At 42.8% G+C, this 18878-nt stretch overlaps 1 protein-coding gene across 2 annotated transcripts in view; it reads right to left on the bottom strand.

Moving 5' to 3' along the window:
* The window catches only part of RIC1 (RIC1 homolog, RAB6A GEF complex partner 1), a 312556-nt gene that overhangs the window by 105829 nt on the left and 187849 nt on the right, over positions 1–18878 (bottom strand). For both annotated transcript variants that reach the window (XM_029613872.1, XM_029613883.1), the window contains exon 14: positions 13180–13290. In XM_029613872.1, the coding sequence (XP_029469732.1) occupies positions 13180–13290 (111 nt within the window). The remainder of the gene's footprint in view (positions 1–13179; positions 13291–18878) is intronic.

Genomic DNA, 18878 nt, shown 5'->3' with positions numbered 1-18878 from the left:
TGGGGGACCTGACAATGGAACCGGAAAAAAACACTGTATTTTTCAGCAAAAACAAAAAAAAGTGCAGCCCCACGGAAAAGAAGAGACTGAAGGGTGACCTCGCATGGACGCACGGATAGTGGCATGCTGGGCACGCTCAGTGTGCAGATCAAAGCTTCTAGAAACTGACAAAATTTTCCATGCCGGGTTCCAGCCGATATCACCCATATGTGAGGACTACCATCCTGCTTGTTACTAGTAGAATTTGTAGTTTCTTCTGGTATTCTCCAGTGGGATCTGAGTCCAGGGGCTTGTAAAATGTTGCATTGGAGACTTGTCTCCTTGCTTCTCATGCATAATCCAATCTATTCATGGCAACTATATTTTCTCCTTTGTCAGCTTCTTTGATAATTTAGGAGGTTATGGATGGCTTCCCGTTCTATGCAGTTGAGGTTGAGGCAAGCGATGTTTATCATCTTAGATTGGGCACATCAATGGAAGCATTCTATGTAAAAATCCAGTCCAGTGTTATGCCCTTATGAGGGTGTCAAATAGGAGCTTCTGTTTTTGATGTTCTTGGTAGGTGGAGAGAATGTCAGTGTCTTCTTCCATGTGTGACTGTGTCTGTATACTGGTTGGTATGGAAGTATTTTTTTTATTTGTAGATGGTGCAAGTAGAATTCCCGATCACCACAGAATTGTATTATCTGTGTAGATTTGGTGGGGCAGAAGGAGAATCCCCATGCAAAGATAGCTTCTTGTGCCTGGCTGAGTGTGTGGTTGGACAGATTGAGGATGCTGGTGAGGTTTGGGGTATTTGTTGTTTGACTTGGTGTGGTACACAGGAGGCTGGATAGTTTTGCCTCCTCTTCTTGAGCGTGGTGAAATGTTTGTGGTAGATGACTTCTCTTATTGGAGAAATCCTGTTCAGTTACGAGTCAGTGATAGGTTGGTTCCTTACGTAATGTTCCAGGTCAGAGTTCTTTGTTGATTTGGCTCTGTCTGTTGTAAAGGATACTAATTAGGTGATTAAGTAGTTTCTTGGAGAGGATATAGCACAATGTGTCTCTATAGAATGTATCATATATAGATTTTGAGGATTTTTTTTATCCTGAGGACTTAGGGATGATCTCCTGTTTGCATTTAGATAGAAAGAGGATATCAGTTCATCTGAGCAAGTTTCTTCATAAGGTTTGATGTAGGCGTTCACAGGCCCTTAGTCCTTATTGCAGACATAACTTGTAATAAAGAGCAGTGAAGAGGCAGTGAAACACTTGACATAACACACAAAGAAGTCATTATTCTTGTTCTAAGTTTTTGATCATAAGTAGCTTTATAATTACTAGCAACATACTGTAACATTTTTTGCTTCAGTTTTGTGCTTTATTTTTGCAAGGACAGGCAGATGCCGCAGAAGGAGAAAAGCAGGATAGAAAGTGCTGTATTAACAGAAATAAATTAGGCCACAGAAGCATATTTAGAACAAGACTAAGGCCATGCTGACACTGCAGCTAGTAGCAAGCCTCTTGATAACATTTACATACAAAATGAGATTAACATGGAGAGCAAAAATGAATTAACATATGGCCATTCAGATTAATAGCTTATAGTAGAAAGCTAATCATAAAATTTTGACAATTGTGTAACCTGGTTTAGGGGTTGGAAATGTACACATGTAAAAATCCAATATAATGTCTTATCAGCAAAATCACTTGAGAGAGTGCTTTATAATGGTGCTTTGTGTAGCACTGAGTCGCTCTCTCTCCATAAGGCCTTATTATATTTTGTAGCATTTAATAAAGAAGATTTTCTCCACAGTTGTTGGCTCTAATCATCTATTTCAATGAACCACTTCAGGTTAATGGATTTTCACTTCATATGGTTCAGATATTCAGAGGGATAGCCATGTTATTCTGGTGTAGAAAAAATGGCGAGGCGGGTGGAATCTTATAGACTAACCAATTTGAGACATGAGCTTTCGAGGACAGAGTCCACTTCGTAAGATGCATGAAGTACAGAGGTGGGTAAAATATATGGGGATAGGGGGGGGAGAGATACAGAACAAAGAAGGTATTGAATAGGCAGGCAGGGTATAGAAACAAAGTGATAATAGCATTATAGTCAGACTATGTTCATTATCTCTTCCCCCCCCAGTATATGTTATCTACCTCTGTACTTCATGCATCTGACAAAATGGATTCTGTCTTCGAAAGCTCATGCCTCAATAAACTGGTTAGTCTATAAGGTGCCACTTGCCTTGTATCATTTTTATCATCCTTCTCTGTATTTTTTTTAAATTCGCTGTTTTTTCTAAGATGGAGCAACCAGAACTGCACACAATACTCAAGGTGCGGTTGTATCATGGATCTTATACAAAGCATGGCGATATTCTCAGTTTTGTTCTTCTCTACTCTTTTTCAAATAATTTCTAACATTCTATTTGTCTTTTTAACCACTACCACACTTTGAGCTGAAGATTTCAAGGTCTTGTCCACAAGGGCTCTGAGGTGCTTTTCCTGGGTGGTGGTTACGAACATAAAACCCAACATCATGTACCTGTAATTGGGATTATTTTTCCCTATGTGCACTTGACTATATTAAATTACATTTGATATTTAGATGCCCAGTCTCCTAAATGAAATGATGGCAGAAAAAGACTAAACGGTCCATCCAGTCTGCCCAGCAAGCTCCCACAGTTATTTTCCAATACTTATCTGTTTCACTGACCAAAGTTCAGGGCCCTTGTTGGTAACTGTTTGATTCGAATTTCTGCCACCCCCTGCCGTTGATGCAGAGAGTAATGTTGGAGTTGCATCAAAGGTAAATCATAAGGTTTAATGGTTAAGGGTAGTAACTGCCTCATCAAGCAAGTTACCCTGATGATTGTTTACCCAGACTGCACAGATCAGTGCCTTGTTGGATGTTGTCTGAATGTAAATCCTCTTTTCCACATTTCCCCCTGCCGTTGAAGCAGAGACACTGCATATGCATTCAAAGTGAAGTATCAGGCTTAATTGGTTTAGGGTAGTAACCACCGCAATAAGCAAGCTACCCCCATGCTTGTTTACCCAGATTGTGTAGTTCAGTCCTTGTTGGTTGTTGTCTGAATGCAAATCCTCTTTTCCACATTTCCCCTTGCCGTTGAAGCAGAGAGCAATGTTGGAGTTGCATTAACCGTGGGAAGGTTTATTGAGTAAGGGTAGTAATCACCAGGTAGTAGCCATCACCATTCCAGCAAGCCACCCCCTTGGCTCTTCATTCCCATCCTCTAGCCTTTATGGATCCACAGGTCCTTCTGTAGTTCTTCACAATCTGCCGCTGCTTTAACAACTTCAAACAGTTTGTGTCATCTGCAAATCTGGGCATGTCACTCATGGTTCCTTTAGCAGTGGTCCCCAACCCTGTCCTGGGGGCTCACCAGCCAGTCGGGTTTTCAGGATATCCACAATGAATATGCATGAGAGAAAATGTGCATGCACTGCCTCCATAACAAGTACTGCCTCCATAACATGCAAATTTTCTCTCATGCATATTCATTGTGGATATCCTGAAAACCCGACTGGCTGGTGGGCCCCCAGGACAGGGTTGGGGACTATTGCTTTAGCACATTCATAAATGGAGAAACAGCACAGGTCTCAATACAGACCCTTGGGACACTCCATTAAATCCTTCTCCGTTTGTAAAACTAAATATTTAGTCCAAACCTCTGTTTTCCATCTTTTATCCAATTCCAATCCACAATAGGACTCTGCCTCTGATACTATGACCGCCCAATTTTTCGAAGAATCTCATGACTTTGTCAAATGCCTTCTGAAAATCCAAACCACATCATCAACCGGGCTCACTTTTATCTGAATATCTACGCCTCAAAAAATCTAGTAAATTGGTAAGACAAGACTTCCTTTTGCAAAAAACATGTTGACTCTCCCCATTAAATCACGTCTATGTGGCCAGCAATTTTGTTTTAAAAATAGCTTCTACCATTTTGCCCAGCACAAATGTCAGATACACTAGTCTAGTTTCCCAGATCACCCTCTGGAACTCTTTTTAAAAATTGGAATCACACTGGCCATCCTCCAGTCTTCTGGAGTATTGGCATTTTATAAAATTGTGAACTCTCTCTGCTAGGCTGTCACCCATGTGCTGCACTTTCACCCTTTTTTTTGTTGCTGTAAGTTTTTATTTATTCATAAAGCAAACAGAGTACATTTGTAATATATAAATGTTCACAACATTGCTGAAGTTTGATAAAAACTACAGTAACATTTTCAGCGACCAGATTAACCAAGGAACAAACCTCATAATTGACCTAAGTAACTTGAAATGCAACAAACAAGATATGTTAAAGGTACCATTTTCATGTCATCATCCATTCATTTTTCACATTATCCCCCATGTTCCCTTCCCCCCACCCCTGCCCCCCACCACCACCTCACCCCTTATCCGGAACTCAAGCGATGTGGACTTCAATATACCTGTTACGCCTGCTTTCATTTCCAGTAGAAGTAGGGCTCCCAGATGGCATGGAATTTATGGGCATGATCGTTCCTGACAGTGGTGAGGTAACCCATCTGATAAATTCTATCTACTCGGGTTATAATATTCATTAAAGTGGGTGCATCCGCCTTTTTCCACCAAAACGCTATTTCACACCATGCAGCAATAAAAATCTGCAGTGCCAGCAATCTATGCCTGATCCCCAATATCCCATCTAGTAAACTAAGTAAACATCCTTTGGGGTCTAGAGGAATGTTCACCCCCAAGACATCGGACACATGTCTCACAACTAATTCCCAGGTTTTCGCTATCTTAGGGCAAGTCCACCACATGTGAAAAAATGTGCCCTTCTCCCCACATTGTCTCCAAGGGTCACTAACATGTCGATTCATTCTATGTATTCTGACAGGCGCCAAATACCACTTGTACAATAATTTGTATCCGTTCTCCTTAATATTAGCAGATATAGAACACCGACCCATTAACATATGACACTTATCCCATTCAGTATCAGATAATTCACCCCCAAGATCCAACTCCCACTGCTGCTGATATAGTACTTTGACCCTTGGGCTACTATTGATGAGCAGGTAAATTCAGGAGACTGGTCTTTTAATGGGTCCAGTGTTTGTAATATGATTCAAATAGTGTCTTGCCTTTAAGGAATTCCCCAGGTGCCCCTTCTGACCGGAAATAATGGGCAAGTTGTATGTACTGATACCTATCCCACTGTGTTAATTTATATGTTTCCTGTAAATCTGGGAAAGGAATCAACTGGGACCCAGAATAAAATTGTCCCACCCTCGTGAGACCCATCTGCCTCCACCTATGGATTAATGACTTGTCCATCCCCGGTGGGAACTCCGGATTCATTAAAAATGATATGGAGTGGTATATCCCCTTGGTGCCCGCCAGGTGGGTCCTCCACTTAGTCCAAATCTTAAGAACAGATTGCGAAAAAGGGGCGAGGAATTTACTATTTACTTTCCCCAAATCCTTACCCGAGAGTCCAAGGGCCAATCTCCTGCCACCGATTGCTCAATGGCTATCCAAGGTTTTATCTCACCCTTTCTATGCCAGCTAATAACCACTCCCAACATGATAGCTGTGTAGTACCAACTTAAATTGGGGATATTGAGACCTCCTCAAGCTTTATCTCTATAAAGTTTCTGGCGAGACATTCTTGGGGGGGGGGGGGGTCCTTTTCCAAATGAAGCGGAACATTTTTTTTTTTTTGCCATATGCACATTTCTCCTTCCGGTACCTCTACGGGCAGGGTTTGAAACATATAGCAAAAGTGAGGCAAGATGTTCATTTTTACCGCCGCTACTCTGCCAAGCCAAGAAATGTCTGACCTGTCCCATCTGTCCAGATCTTCTTGTATTTGGGATAACAAGGAGTCATATTTTATGCGATATAATCCATCTAAATATGACCCCTAAATATTTTATATGATTCTTTGCTAAACGAAAAGGTAGTGAGCCACCCACCGCTGCGCACTGAGCTACCAGCATAGAGACATTTAAAAGCTCTGATATATCTGCGTTAACTTTAAATTCAGACATTCTCCCAAATCTTAATTCGGCCAGTAAGATTTTTAACGAGTCTGCGGGATCTGAGATTGTGAAAAGCAAGTCATCCGCAAATAGAGATATCTTATAATTCTCTTCCCCTACCTGGATTCCCTGAATACTCGGGAGTCCCCTAACTTTGGCCGCAAATGGCTCCAACGAGAGGGCAAACAGCAGAGGCGACAACGGACACCCCTGTCTCGTGCCCCGTTTAACTTCAAAAGGGTCTGAATAAGCCCCATTGATTTTTATCCTTGCTTGTGGGTTTCCATACAGTTTCTGTATTCATATAATAAAAATCCCCCACCCCCATAACCTCCAAAACATGAAATAAGTAGGGCCAATGAACCGCTAACAGCACCGCTAACATCCACCGCCAGGATGCATTTGGATTGTGCCCACCACATCGATTCTACCACCCTCCTCACATTATCCGATGCAAGTCTCCCAGGTATGAAACCTGATTGATCAATTGCCACCAGCTTGGGGACCACCCGACCAAGGCGTATAACCAGAGCTCGGGCCACAATTTTCAGATCAATATTGATCAGAGAAATCGGCCTGTAGGAGCCGCAAAGTGTGTGATCTCTACCGGGCTTAGCTAACACAGTGATTCCAGCTGTATTCGCTGTTGGGGAGAGCGTTCCCGCTCTTAACGCATTATACATAGCCACTAGGGGTTTAATCAACTCCACAGCAAACACTTTATAAAATTTGGCTGTGTACCATCTAGCCCTGGTGCCTTTCCCATTTTAAGTTCTTTAATAATGTGAGAAATCTCTCCCTCAATTCCACATTGAGCATATCCCTTTGGTCTAATGGAAGCTCTGGAAGGTTTACTTCTCGTAAATATTGAGCAATCTCCTGTGGTGAACTCTGGGATTTTGAATTATATAGTGTCCTATAAAATTGCATGAAACTTTGCCCTATTTCCTTCTGCGAATAAACATATTGACCCTCGAGACTCTTGATTTTAGTAATTTGAGATTGGCACAGAAGCTAAAGGAGAGGGAATCACAATTGTCGCCCCGCTTTGTTACCATACTCAAAATGCTGCTGTTTCAGCCTCTCCAATTGGTAGGCTATTTTATCCATCTCTAATGTATGGAGTGCCCGTCTCGTTTCCAGTAAATGCTGGAAAGTATCAGTATCGGGTGTACGTTTGTGCCGTAACTCTAATCTATTGACACTCTCCAACAAAGAGTCGCTCTTTTTCCTTCTCCTTTTTTAAATGTGCGGCTTGGACTATACAAAGTCCTCTCACATATGCCTTAAGACTTTCCCATAGGGTGCCAGGAGAAACTTCCCCATCAGCATTGATGTCCAAATAAGCTGTGATCTCCTCCTTCAATTGTTCCACAAAAGTCTTATCCCTCCAGGAGTCTCATTTAACCTCCAAAATTTGGTACCCGCCTGACTCCCCCCGGTTTCTATAGTAAGCCAACTAGGTGCATGATCGGACCATGTTATGTTGCCTAGTTCGACATTCCGTACCAAACCCACTATGGCCTTGTCTATCAAAAAGTAATCGAGCCTGGAGTAAGACTGATGCGGGTGAGAAAAGAAAGTATAGTTTCTGACCGGAGGGTTGCGCAGCCTCTATACGTCAATGAGCCCCCTATCAGCTATTAAGTGCTTGAGTTCCTGCCTGTTCACCTTACTCCCTCCACTGCCACTGTGAGAGTTATCTAAATAGGGATAGCGAGTAAGATTAAAGTCCCCTCCTACTATGAGATGACCTTCCGACCATTCACTGATAATGTAGAAACCTTAGTCAGAAATGATGCCTGATCAGTGTTCGGTGCATAAAGATTAAGAAGTGTATAGATCTTATCAATGATCTTAGCTTTCAAAAGAATGTACCTACCCCTCAACATCTCTCACCAACGTAAGAACATCTGCAACCAATGTCTTAGCCATCAGTATCCCTACCCCGTTATATTTGTTATGAATGGTGGCCGCCACATGAAAAACTTGCGGGTATTCTTTAGAAGGCATTAACCGCTCAAACCGTTTTCTAATATGGGTTTCTTGACTAAATATGATGTCTGCTTGCATAGCTTTCATGTCCCGCAAGAACACCTGCCTTTTGGTGTAGGTGTTCAACCCTTTCACATGGAGAGATATAATTTTTAGGGGCCCCCATTATGTCATCTCAGTACTCTCTGCTTCCCCTCCCATCCCCCAGAATTAGGGTCAATTGTTATCCACCTTGAACTGTCACCACATCTCGCCCATCCCTGCATCCGTTCCTTGAAGCAGTGGTTCTCAACCTTTTTTTGGCCGGGACACATCTGACAGATGGTTCTCACATGCGTGACACAATGAACATGTGACCATCATGGGGCTAAATGTAAACATGCACTCTGCATCCACAGGAATCCCCTCAACCCCAGCAATGAGTGCAGAGCAGATCTAGGGCATTACCCTGTACAACCCGCCATACAAAAAAGATATTCTGGTTCTGATGACATCCCAGTAAAAGCAAAACAAACTCTTTACTACCAGGCAAAATAGCCTTCCTTATGAAAAGACAGTACTTTACCACTAATGCATATCCTATTGAGAAAACACAACAAATAAGATTGATACAAATGCCTACAATGCTAGTTAAATACCTCACCTTGGTCACACATCCTTCACCAAGTACAGAAAAAACACAAATTATAAATATGAAGACAGAAACTGGAATGGACAACCAAAAAAAGCCACTCTGCATGCAGTGCGAACCTGGAAAAATGGAAAGAGAAATATAGCACCTAACAGACTCTCAGGATTTGCAATAATGCACACAAACTAACCCGCACAAAGTTACACCTGTATTATGGAACACACTAAAACAGATGTACCTACAAAATGTCGGTAAAAAAAAACCTTTAAATAAAGTTACAATCCTATCTAAGAAATATAACTATTAAACCAGGCCCTAAACACTAATACATTTCCAATTGGGAAAACAGAATAAGCCAAGCTGCTATAGAGCCCCACACAGAAATAATTGTAAAGCTATACTAAAATGAACAGAATAATATCCAACAATTAAAAACTCAAAAATTATTAAAACATGTCCAAATATCAATAAAATATTTCAAAACAGCAGACATCGCATAATACCCAATAATTAAAATGGCAGTCAATCAAGAAAAATAAATTTAAAAAGCCACCTTTACTTACCCTCTCCAGCAACTCTCCTACTCCTTTCCCTTCCAGGCCAATAGCACTCACCAGAAGCAGCAAGGGCTGCTGAAGCTCTGACCTCACAGTCCTCTTCCTTAGTGCCCACAACCAGTCATTCACACACATACCTCCAATTAGACCCCACAATCAGTCTCGGTCTCTCTCACACCAGTCATCTTTCTGACCAGTCTCTCTCGCAATCAAAACAAATGCTCTCGCACTCATTCACACCAGCTCTCACCCAGGCATTCATTCACACCCACACTCACAAGCTCTCACCCATGCATCCATTCACACACACACACACAAGCTCTCACCCAGGTACCCATTCACACCAGCTCTCACCCTGGCACACACACACCAGCTCTCACCCATGCATCCATTCACACACACACAAGCTCACCCAGGTACCCATTCACACCAGCTCTCACCCTGGCACACACACACACCAGCTCTCACCCATGTATCCATTCACACCCACAGACACAAGTTCTCACCCTGGCACCCATTCACACCCACACACATCAGCTCTCACCCAGGCACACCCACACACACCAGCTTCTCAGCCATGTATCCATTCACACCCACACACACCAGCTCTCACCCAGGCACACCCACACACGCCAGCTCTCACCCAGGCACTCATTCACACCCGCTCTCACCAAAAACATTCTTTCTTCACTGCTGGGATGGGCTCCGGTACCGCCACGGCTTTACTCCGGCGGGCCTTCTTTTTGCGCCACCACGGGAATGGGCTCCCGTGGTGGCCTCTGTCGGGGTCGGGTTTCCTCTTCGCCACCACGGGCTGTGCCGGCCTTGCTTCGTCGGGGTCAGGTTCCCTCTTCGCCACCACAGGGATGGGCTCCCGTGGTAGCCTGGGTCGGGTTTCCTCTTCGCCGCCACGGGTTGTGGTGGCCTTTTCCTTCATCGGCGTCGGGTTTCCTCTTCGCCACCACGGGGATGGGCTCCCGTGGTAGCCTCGGTCGGGGTCGGGTTTCCTCTTCGCTGCCACGGACTGTGGTGGCCTTGCTTCGTCTGAGTTCAAAACTGCTATTTCTCCCACCCTTGGGCTAGGCGATGCCTGCCTCACCGGCCAAAGGCTTCCCCCCTTCTTCCTACTGCCACTGGTAGGTAGAAAGGAGGAGGTTTCCGATTTGCCTGCGCGGGGGCAGGCAGAATGAAGGAGGCTTCCCTTTGGGCAATGGGAGTAGGAAGAAAGGAGGCTTCCAATTGGCCCATGGGGGCTGGGAAAAGGGAAGTGCAAAGGGCAGTGGGACACCGGGAGATGTGCCACACCTGCCGGTGTTTGGCGACACACCAGTTGAGAAGTGCTGCCCTGAAGCACCGACCTAAGTGTACTCTGTCTCCCTCCCCCCATCCCCCCCCCCCCAACAGTACCCAACCCCCCCTCCAATCCACACTCCATCATGTGGATAACCACCTTGAGAGACATGATGTCACCACTGAACCATAGTAACTCTCAACCCTCCCTCCCCCTTCCCAGCACGCCTTTGACGTTATTAATACATATATAATACGAACTGGCGAGTAAACAGATCCCCCTCCATCAACTATGTATACACCACATGCAAAGCTGCCTTTTTCAGCTGACTGCAGTCCGCACTCCGAGCCAAATCAGAGGCGATAGCAAACTAAGGCCTCCAAGTTATTTTTAGAGATCTCTGGCTCTTCCTGTCAAGGTCCTATCCGGGCTCCTGAAGCTCCGCTGTTCCCCCGGACCGCCGGCACAGACATCTGTCACCTTTATCCACTCTCTTCCAACGAGGCTGATCCTCCATCGGGATGCTGCTTGTACGAGGGTGATCCTTGTGTCCTGAGAGGTCTGTAGTAACCAAACCAGCCGCCCTTAGGATATTTTCAGCTTCAGAGACCTTATGTACTCTTGATACTACACCGCTGAACGTGAAATGAAGTCCAAAGGGGAACAGCTAGCAGTATCATATTTTGGTTACGCAAAATGTGAATAATATCCCAGAATTCCCTCCTCTTTCTGATAGTGGAGATAGCCAGGTCCTGAACACTTCAATTTTATGATCCTGCCACATTATGGATCCAGCTTTTCTGGCATGTGCCACTTTCTCCTTAACCAAAAAGCTGTGGAAACAGGCTACAATATCTCTTGCTTGGTTGCTGCGTGGATTCCCAAGCGCTCTGTGTGCCCGCTCCAGGACTACCTCCTGTGGGCTCCCTGCGTTGCCTTTGGGGTCCAAAAGATGTTTGCAAATGTCCTGCACAACTTTAAACCAGTGTCTGTATTCCTCAACCTCAAGCACCCCTCTAAATCTTAAACTTTACTCTTCTTGCTCTGTTTTCCAATTCCTCAACATGCATTTGCAGCTCCTCCTGTGCTTCTCTGTATTTTTCCTGCTCGTCTCGAATTTTATCAACCTCAGCATGTAGGTCATCAATGCTGGTCTCAGTGTCATCAATACGCTTCTCCAGCTCCCCGATATCTTTTTTCATATCCTCCATCATTGCTCCCAACTGGCGAAATCGGGCCATATCTCCCCTTAATTCCTGAAACCAATTTTTAGATTCAGTCCGGGATGGAATCTCCATTCCCCGTGTCTACCGCAGTTCCCGGGTCGTCCTCCTCGCTCTTGCGGGCAGGTGCCATTTTGTCTCCTTCCCAGAGGATTGCTGACGCTGCTGCCGATGCAAACGAGAAGCGATTTAAATCGGGTTTTTTCCGTGGCGTTGTCATCTATACTGGTGTAGCGTTCTGGGGAGCCCAAATTTGCCGATATTATGCCGGCTGAGTCGACAATGGAAGAGGATCCTTTCCGGAGGGGGTGAGAGCTAGAATCTCAAGCGGCCATCTTAGCTGGTGACGTCACTGCTCCGTCCCACCCTTTAATTTTTAAACTAAAATGACTTACCTTAAATTAAAAAAAAAAAAAAAAAAAGTAATAATGACCATCTTTTGGGCTGTCATTCTCCATCTTTAAGTCTCTGCTAGGTTAAGGGCCTGAATGTTTGCCTCCAGCTCTCAGTAGTCCTACCAGGGCATAACTACAAGGTCAAAGTTTCAATAATCAGTCTTTGTATGTCTAAGCAGGTAAGCAATTAATTATGCCTAAAGTCAAAACTATAAAGTCATGGTGCAACTCAGCAGCAGTTTTCTAAATGTTTTGAATAGAAGCCAACTCCTTAAATGCATATATTCATTATAGCAGAGCTAATCTGGTCAAACACAAGGCCACATACAACTATATATCCCTCTGTAAATGCTTGATGATGAAACCTCCATGTACTTTGTCTAGCTGACCAAATGTCTGATTAGATGGCAAAATGAACAAGGATGGGCACTATTCTCTCACCTGTCTGCTCTCCAAGCTACTGAATATGAGATGCTACTGAGCATGTACACAGACCTCTACTGTTAACAGCAGGAAAGGGAAAGGAATAGTCATTACAGGATAAAAATGGGCTGAATCAAGGCTATAATGAGCATTATAAAATAAAGAGGGTCCCAGAGTTATCTGACAGAGACCTCAAATGGAGATGCCTCGAAATTTAAGTGAACTGCTCTTTGCTCTCAATACCTATGAACCTACTCAAATGCCTCTATTCCAAACTAGACAATATTGTGAACACTGGCTGTGAAGTACTGAAAAAGAAACTATTGTAGAGACCAGTAGTGGAAAGCTCACATACTCCCTATCTGCTCACCTTCAACTCCCACTGGCTGTTCTAGTTCACCATTTCTGGTTGTATACATTAAAAAGTATTGTTCTGAAGCTCTTCCACCCATAACCCCCTTTCTTGACATGGGTGATTACAGTGTAACCCAGATACACCTGCAGACATGGATGTTAAACAGACCCGTCTGGAAAAATTAAAATGATCATTTCAATTCATTAAGACCCTCATTGATAAAGTTTTCGCTTGAATAGTCTGCTTGCAAGTGTTACTTATTGCTCTAGTTACACACCTGGGTGATGTTTCCAAACAGCTTCCATTTTTTGGAGAGTAAGGAATAATGTGCAAACCCAAACTTTCCAACCACAGCAATATTCTGTCCCAGCTTGTCAACAGTGGAGAACTGAATAGAAATAGGGAAAACAGAAAACCACTGCTTAGGCTTGCGAATACATCATTCTATTCAGTGCTAAGGTATCAACAGTGCCACAGAAATCAAATTGCGCTCATATTCAGGTCAGCAAAAGAACAGGAATATTAAAGTTTTCACCATAAAGGCGAATTCTAGAGTAAAAACAAAACCTCACACTTCTTCTGGTAAAATACAGGATATCAGTCAACAACCCGATATTTACGGCTCTGTGCAAACCAATACTGAAATTTACGAAACTCCTGCCTTCTTCAGCTGGCATGAGGTAGGAGTGCTGTTAAAGAAGAGTTTGCTGCCTACACAAGGTATAACAGGAAAGAGAGGAACCAAATTTTGTTCTTATGACAATACCATGCTATTGAACAAAATGAAACATTATATGCAGCTGTGTGTCTCATGTACATATTACCCCTCCCCCAATACCAAACCTATGTATGTTGTGGCATTAGGGCAAAAATGGAGAACACTGGCAGCTGTGCATGTTGGCTTTCCTGTGAGGTAGATTGGAAAGAATAGGGAATAAGGGTAAAGAAAAGCAAACAAAATGTGCACACAGCAAATTTGCTTCATAGACAACAGGATGAATTAGCCACGACACGTTGATAACATCTGACAGCACCAAAAGAACCCTTCTCTCTAAGCTCAGAGAGTTTGAACTCCTGAGCATGTGCAGGAATTCCCATGCATCCATTGCCTCATGAGCTTCTTCAGTAAATATTAGAGTTATTTCTAGGTAAGTAGTCGACACTCCAGGGACGCAGACAGGTGTTTAACATGGCTAATTCATCCTGCTATCTAGAAGACACTATTTACCGTAAGCAAATTTGCATTCTCCATCGACAAACAGGGCTGAATTAGCCATGAATTAGCCCCAAGCTGAGAGCTGCATAGGAGTGTTTTCTAAATAAGCAACCCAGAACCTTCCGTGGAATGTGAACTAGTGCATAAACATGTTACACAAAACTGCTTGCCCAAATTTACTGTCACTTTTTGTTAAATTTCAAACAATAATGGAATGTGAAAGTTTACACTGACGATCAAGTTGCAGTTTCGCAGATATCTTCAATAGGTACTGATCTTAGATGAGTCACTGATGTGGCCATGGCTCTCACTTGATAAGCCTAGACAGAGTCTGATCTGGATGCCTTCTAGGATAAAACAATGTGCAATACAGTCCTGCTAGCCAATTGGGCAATGTTCATTTGGCTACTACTATGCCCAGTAGGTTAGGATCATAAGAGATGCTGTGAGGCCTGATGATGAGGCTGGGTTATTTTCCTGTAGTAAGCCAAACCTTTTACAGTGTAAGGAATAAAGGGCTTTTTCACCTTCATGTGTATGTGGTCTTTGAAAGAAAATAGATAAATGATGGCTTGATTAATATGAAAAGCAGATATCACCTTTGGTAAAACCTGTTGCAAAATAGGTGAATAAGAAGAGTAATGAACTAAAGCCTGGAGTTCACAGATTCTTCTGGCTGATGTAATTGCAACTAGAAATATTATGCAAGAGATCTGAGAGAAGTAGACTCCAATGGTTCAAACATAGGTGTCGTCAGTTGTGCCAGAAGCACATTCATATCCTATGGAATAGGTTCTTTTGACAATTGGAGATTTAGTAATGCCATAAGCCTTTCATGAACTTGGATACCAATGGATGAGTGGAGATTGGCCTACCCTCAATTTGAATTAGAATTGAGTTTATTAAAATTTAAACATCGCACTTTCAGGAAGCCATTTCAAGGCAACCTCCAAAGTAACATTCATAGTAAAATATAGAACAAAACAATTCAAGACATGGGCACATAGAAAGTCAGCTAAATGGACAAAGTCTGAAATAGGCTTGAAGACACAAATTTAAAGAGCATTCAATCTAGACCATATGCCTGTTTAAATACAGTAGATAGGTCTTTATAACCTTTTTGAACTGATTATGCTGCATATTGTTCTGTCATCGGGTAAGGAGTTCCAAAGAATTGGAACGGCCAAAGAAAAGGCTCGGTCTCGTAACTCCAATCTTGCCGTTTTTATTTATTTACTGATTTTATATGCCATCATTCGGTGTAGCCATAACTGTTTACAACAGTAAAAAATTTACTATGGGGGATTTCAAGCAAGCATTTTCCCTCCAAGCAAAGCGATCATGCAGGCCTGTAAATCCTGAGTATGGGAGCTGGTCCAGCATTTGATATTATGCAGAATCCTGTAGATTAAGTACAAGATTTTATATTTTAGCCGCTACTTCAACAGCAGCCAGTGAAGGGATGAGAAACGGGGAGTGATATGTTCATGCAACCGTGTACCAGACAGGATGCGGGCTGCAGCACTTTGAAGTAGCTGCAGAGGTTGAAATCTATATTGTGGAAGACTATATACAAGCAATTACAATAATCATGGCTGCTTAAAAAAAAACAAGACGACAGTAATATTGAGCTACTGAGTGGCTCGGCTAGTTAGCCGGATAACCATATCCAGCTAACAGGGTATATTCAAACTATACCCAGCTATCTTAAAGTTAGCTAACCTTAGGACAGCCCCTACAGCCCAAACTTCAAAATTGTATTGTAGTTTGAAAGGTCTCAAACACTAGAAAAGGACATAAGCATCTGATCATTCATAGCTTAAAAAATGAAGATTTAACAGATTTGATATAAGCAGAAAAAGTTAACAGTCTAACAATATCCCAAGACTTCTGACTTGGCTGCTGATTGGAAAAATGTGGTCATTAAATTTCAAAGTAGAGGGGGTATTATGTAAGGAAAACTTGCTCAATAAAATAATCTGTGTTTGGAGATATTCAACAGGAGTTTTTTTGGTTTGTTTGTTTTTGTTTTTATGAAATAGCCAATGATTGGCATATTGTAAACATAGCTTAACCAATTCCAACATATGATCCCATGATGATGAATACTGAACAAAAAACTGAATGTTGTCTGCATATAATCAATACTTTATATCGCAACAGGAGAACATTTTGCAGATGGGGGTTACATAGATAAAGAGCATAGCTGAAAGAGCTTAACTTTATGGAACATCAGTGACATCATACCAATCAAAATACACATCGTCAAGCCAAACCTCCCTGGGATCTATTTGATAGTGATAGATTATTTGAAAGTGGTAGACTGCTATGGCACTGAGATGAACTTTCACTGAAAAAGTATTGAGACCCAAAGATGAGAGGGAGAGTAATTACTTAAGTAGATCTTTTGGCTCGCATATGAATGGTTCCAAGGATGTTTATAGATACCAAAATGAGAGCAGTTTCTATTTAAATCTGTAAGATCTTCTAGTAGATGGCTTCTGGGAAGACACTGCTATATCTTCAATCTCTTTGGGTAAGGAAAAATGTGTGATCAGTAAATGTTCAACATCCATGTTAGAAGGCTGAGGGAGGGAAGGTTCAAATGATAGATGTCCTTGCTCTTGAGTTAGTAAGAACTGATCTGCTCTGAAATGGATTGGAAGGGCAGTGGACAGCTCTACCAGGCATGCAAACCAAACTTGTCTGGGCCATGCTGAAGCAACAAGAATCAGCTGGGCTTAGTCCTCGAGAACATTTTGCACCATTCTGGCAATCAATGGAATTGGTGAAGGAGCATACATGAGATCTGCACTCAAGATAAGTAGAAAAGCATCCTGAGTGGGTCTGAGCTCACCGAGAAGAATGGAGCAAAATTCTTCCACTTTTCTGTTTTCCACGGGTGCAAATAGGTCAACTGCTGAAGTCACCATAGACTGAATGGTCTGTTGGCAGTTGCTGTTACAGAGATCATTCGTGTGGGTGAAATACTCTGCTGAAGTGATCTGCTAATGTGTTGGAAATTCCTGAAAGGTAGGTTTGCTTGCAGGACTGTTTGACATTTGCATGCCCATTTCCATATTTTATCACCTTTGGCAGAGGGTCCATGACCCAGTGCTACCTTGTTTGTTCATGTAGAACATGACTACCTGGTTTGAATGATAACAGTCTTCCCCTGGAGGAGATGTTTGAAAGTTGTTAAAGTGTATTTGATTGCTTGCAGTTCTAGTAGGTTGATTTGAAATTATCTATTAGTGACCAAGTTCCAAGAGCTTGGAAGGGGCCTATGGGATCTCCTCATTCTTTTGTAGTGGCATCAGTCACCAATGCTACTTGGTGAGGAAATAGATAAAGTGATGCCCTCTTTTGGAGGATGAAGGGTTGTAGTCACCAGCAAAGCTCCTGCATGTACTGTGAGATGTCCACAGAGCTCATCAAGGACTGAGTTAATTGGTCTCATTGGGAGCAGAGAGACCATTGTAACAGTTGTGAAGGTGGGTCTGCAGAATTAAATAAACTACTACTGCCATGTGTCTCAGAATGATTTGAATGTCTGGCTGTTGTCTGATCTGCATTCAGCAGTTGATATACAAATGCTCTGAGTGTGTTCGACCAGTCTGATAGAAGGAAGGCTTTTTCTTACAGGGAATCTATCCATGTTCCTATGAATTTTATTTTCTGGGTGGGAAATTGAATAGACTTTTCTAACTTTACCAGGAAGCCTAATGATTGTAGGAGTTGAACTGATTTCTGCAGGGAGGTGAGAATAGTTTACTGACAAGTCACTATCACCAGCCAGTTGTCTAGTTAAGGGAAGACCTGGATGCCCTGATCAAGAAGATTCACTGCTACTTCAGCTAAACATTTGGTGAAGATTCTCAGTGCTGGTGATAGTCGGAAGGGGAGTATTCAGTACTGGTAATAAGAGGAGTCCACCACAAAATGTATATAAAGCCAGTGGGAGGGATGGTTAAGGATATGAGCATAAGGGTCCTTCAAATCTAAGGCACACATCCATTCCCTCTTTAGGATGATTGGAAGAACTATGTGAAGGGAGTTAATTTTTAATTTCTCCAGGAGCAGATTCTTGTTCAGGCTTCTTAAATCCAGGATGGATCTCAATCCATGGTTTTCTTGGACATAAGAAAGTAGCAATAGTAGAACCCCTGGCCATGCTGCTGGGGCAAAACAGACTCTAGCACTCGTTGACTGAGAAGCAATTCCACTTCCAAGCACAGTTACACTATGTGAGATGGATCCAGATTGAAGGCTGAGAAATGAGGAAGCTTGGGGAGAAACGTAAGTAGTGTCCATAATCCACAATTTTGAGTACCCAGCAGTTTTTGGTAATATTGCGCTATTCCTCCAGGTAGAGCTGGATTTTCCCTCCTAGGGGAGGAAGGTTGTTGGAGTTGAATGATGGTCAAAATCTTGGTCCGGGGCTTAGGTTGGGCTTGTTGTGTTGCTTTAGGTTGACTGTTCTCACTGTCAATTTCAGGCCAGAAGCTGTTGCTTATGTGGAAGCAGAGATGATACCTGGTACTTTTGAAACTGCCAGAAGGAGCATGTCTGGAAGTATGACCTTTTAAAAATGTAGTACAGCAAGCATGAAGCAGACTATTACTCTGAGCCGGTTAAGAGGGCCTGGACAGCCACATGGTGCTCTTTGATATGAGCCCAAAAAACAAGAAGGAAGTCGGTCTAGCAAAGCCGTGAGGAATATAAAACAGAGAAGCCGAAGTCCTCAAAATTCTTTATTG

Source organism: Rhinatrema bivittatum, chromosome 1, assembly GCF_901001135.1.
Source record: "Rhinatrema bivittatum chromosome 1, aRhiBiv1.1, whole genome shotgun sequence".
In the NCBI taxonomy this organism is placed as follows: domain Eukaryota; kingdom Metazoa; phylum Chordata; class Amphibia; order Gymnophiona; family Rhinatrematidae; genus Rhinatrema; species Rhinatrema bivittatum.
The sequence above is the reverse complement of the archived record's forward strand: the minus strand, read 5'-3'. Positions and strand labels throughout refer to the sequence as shown.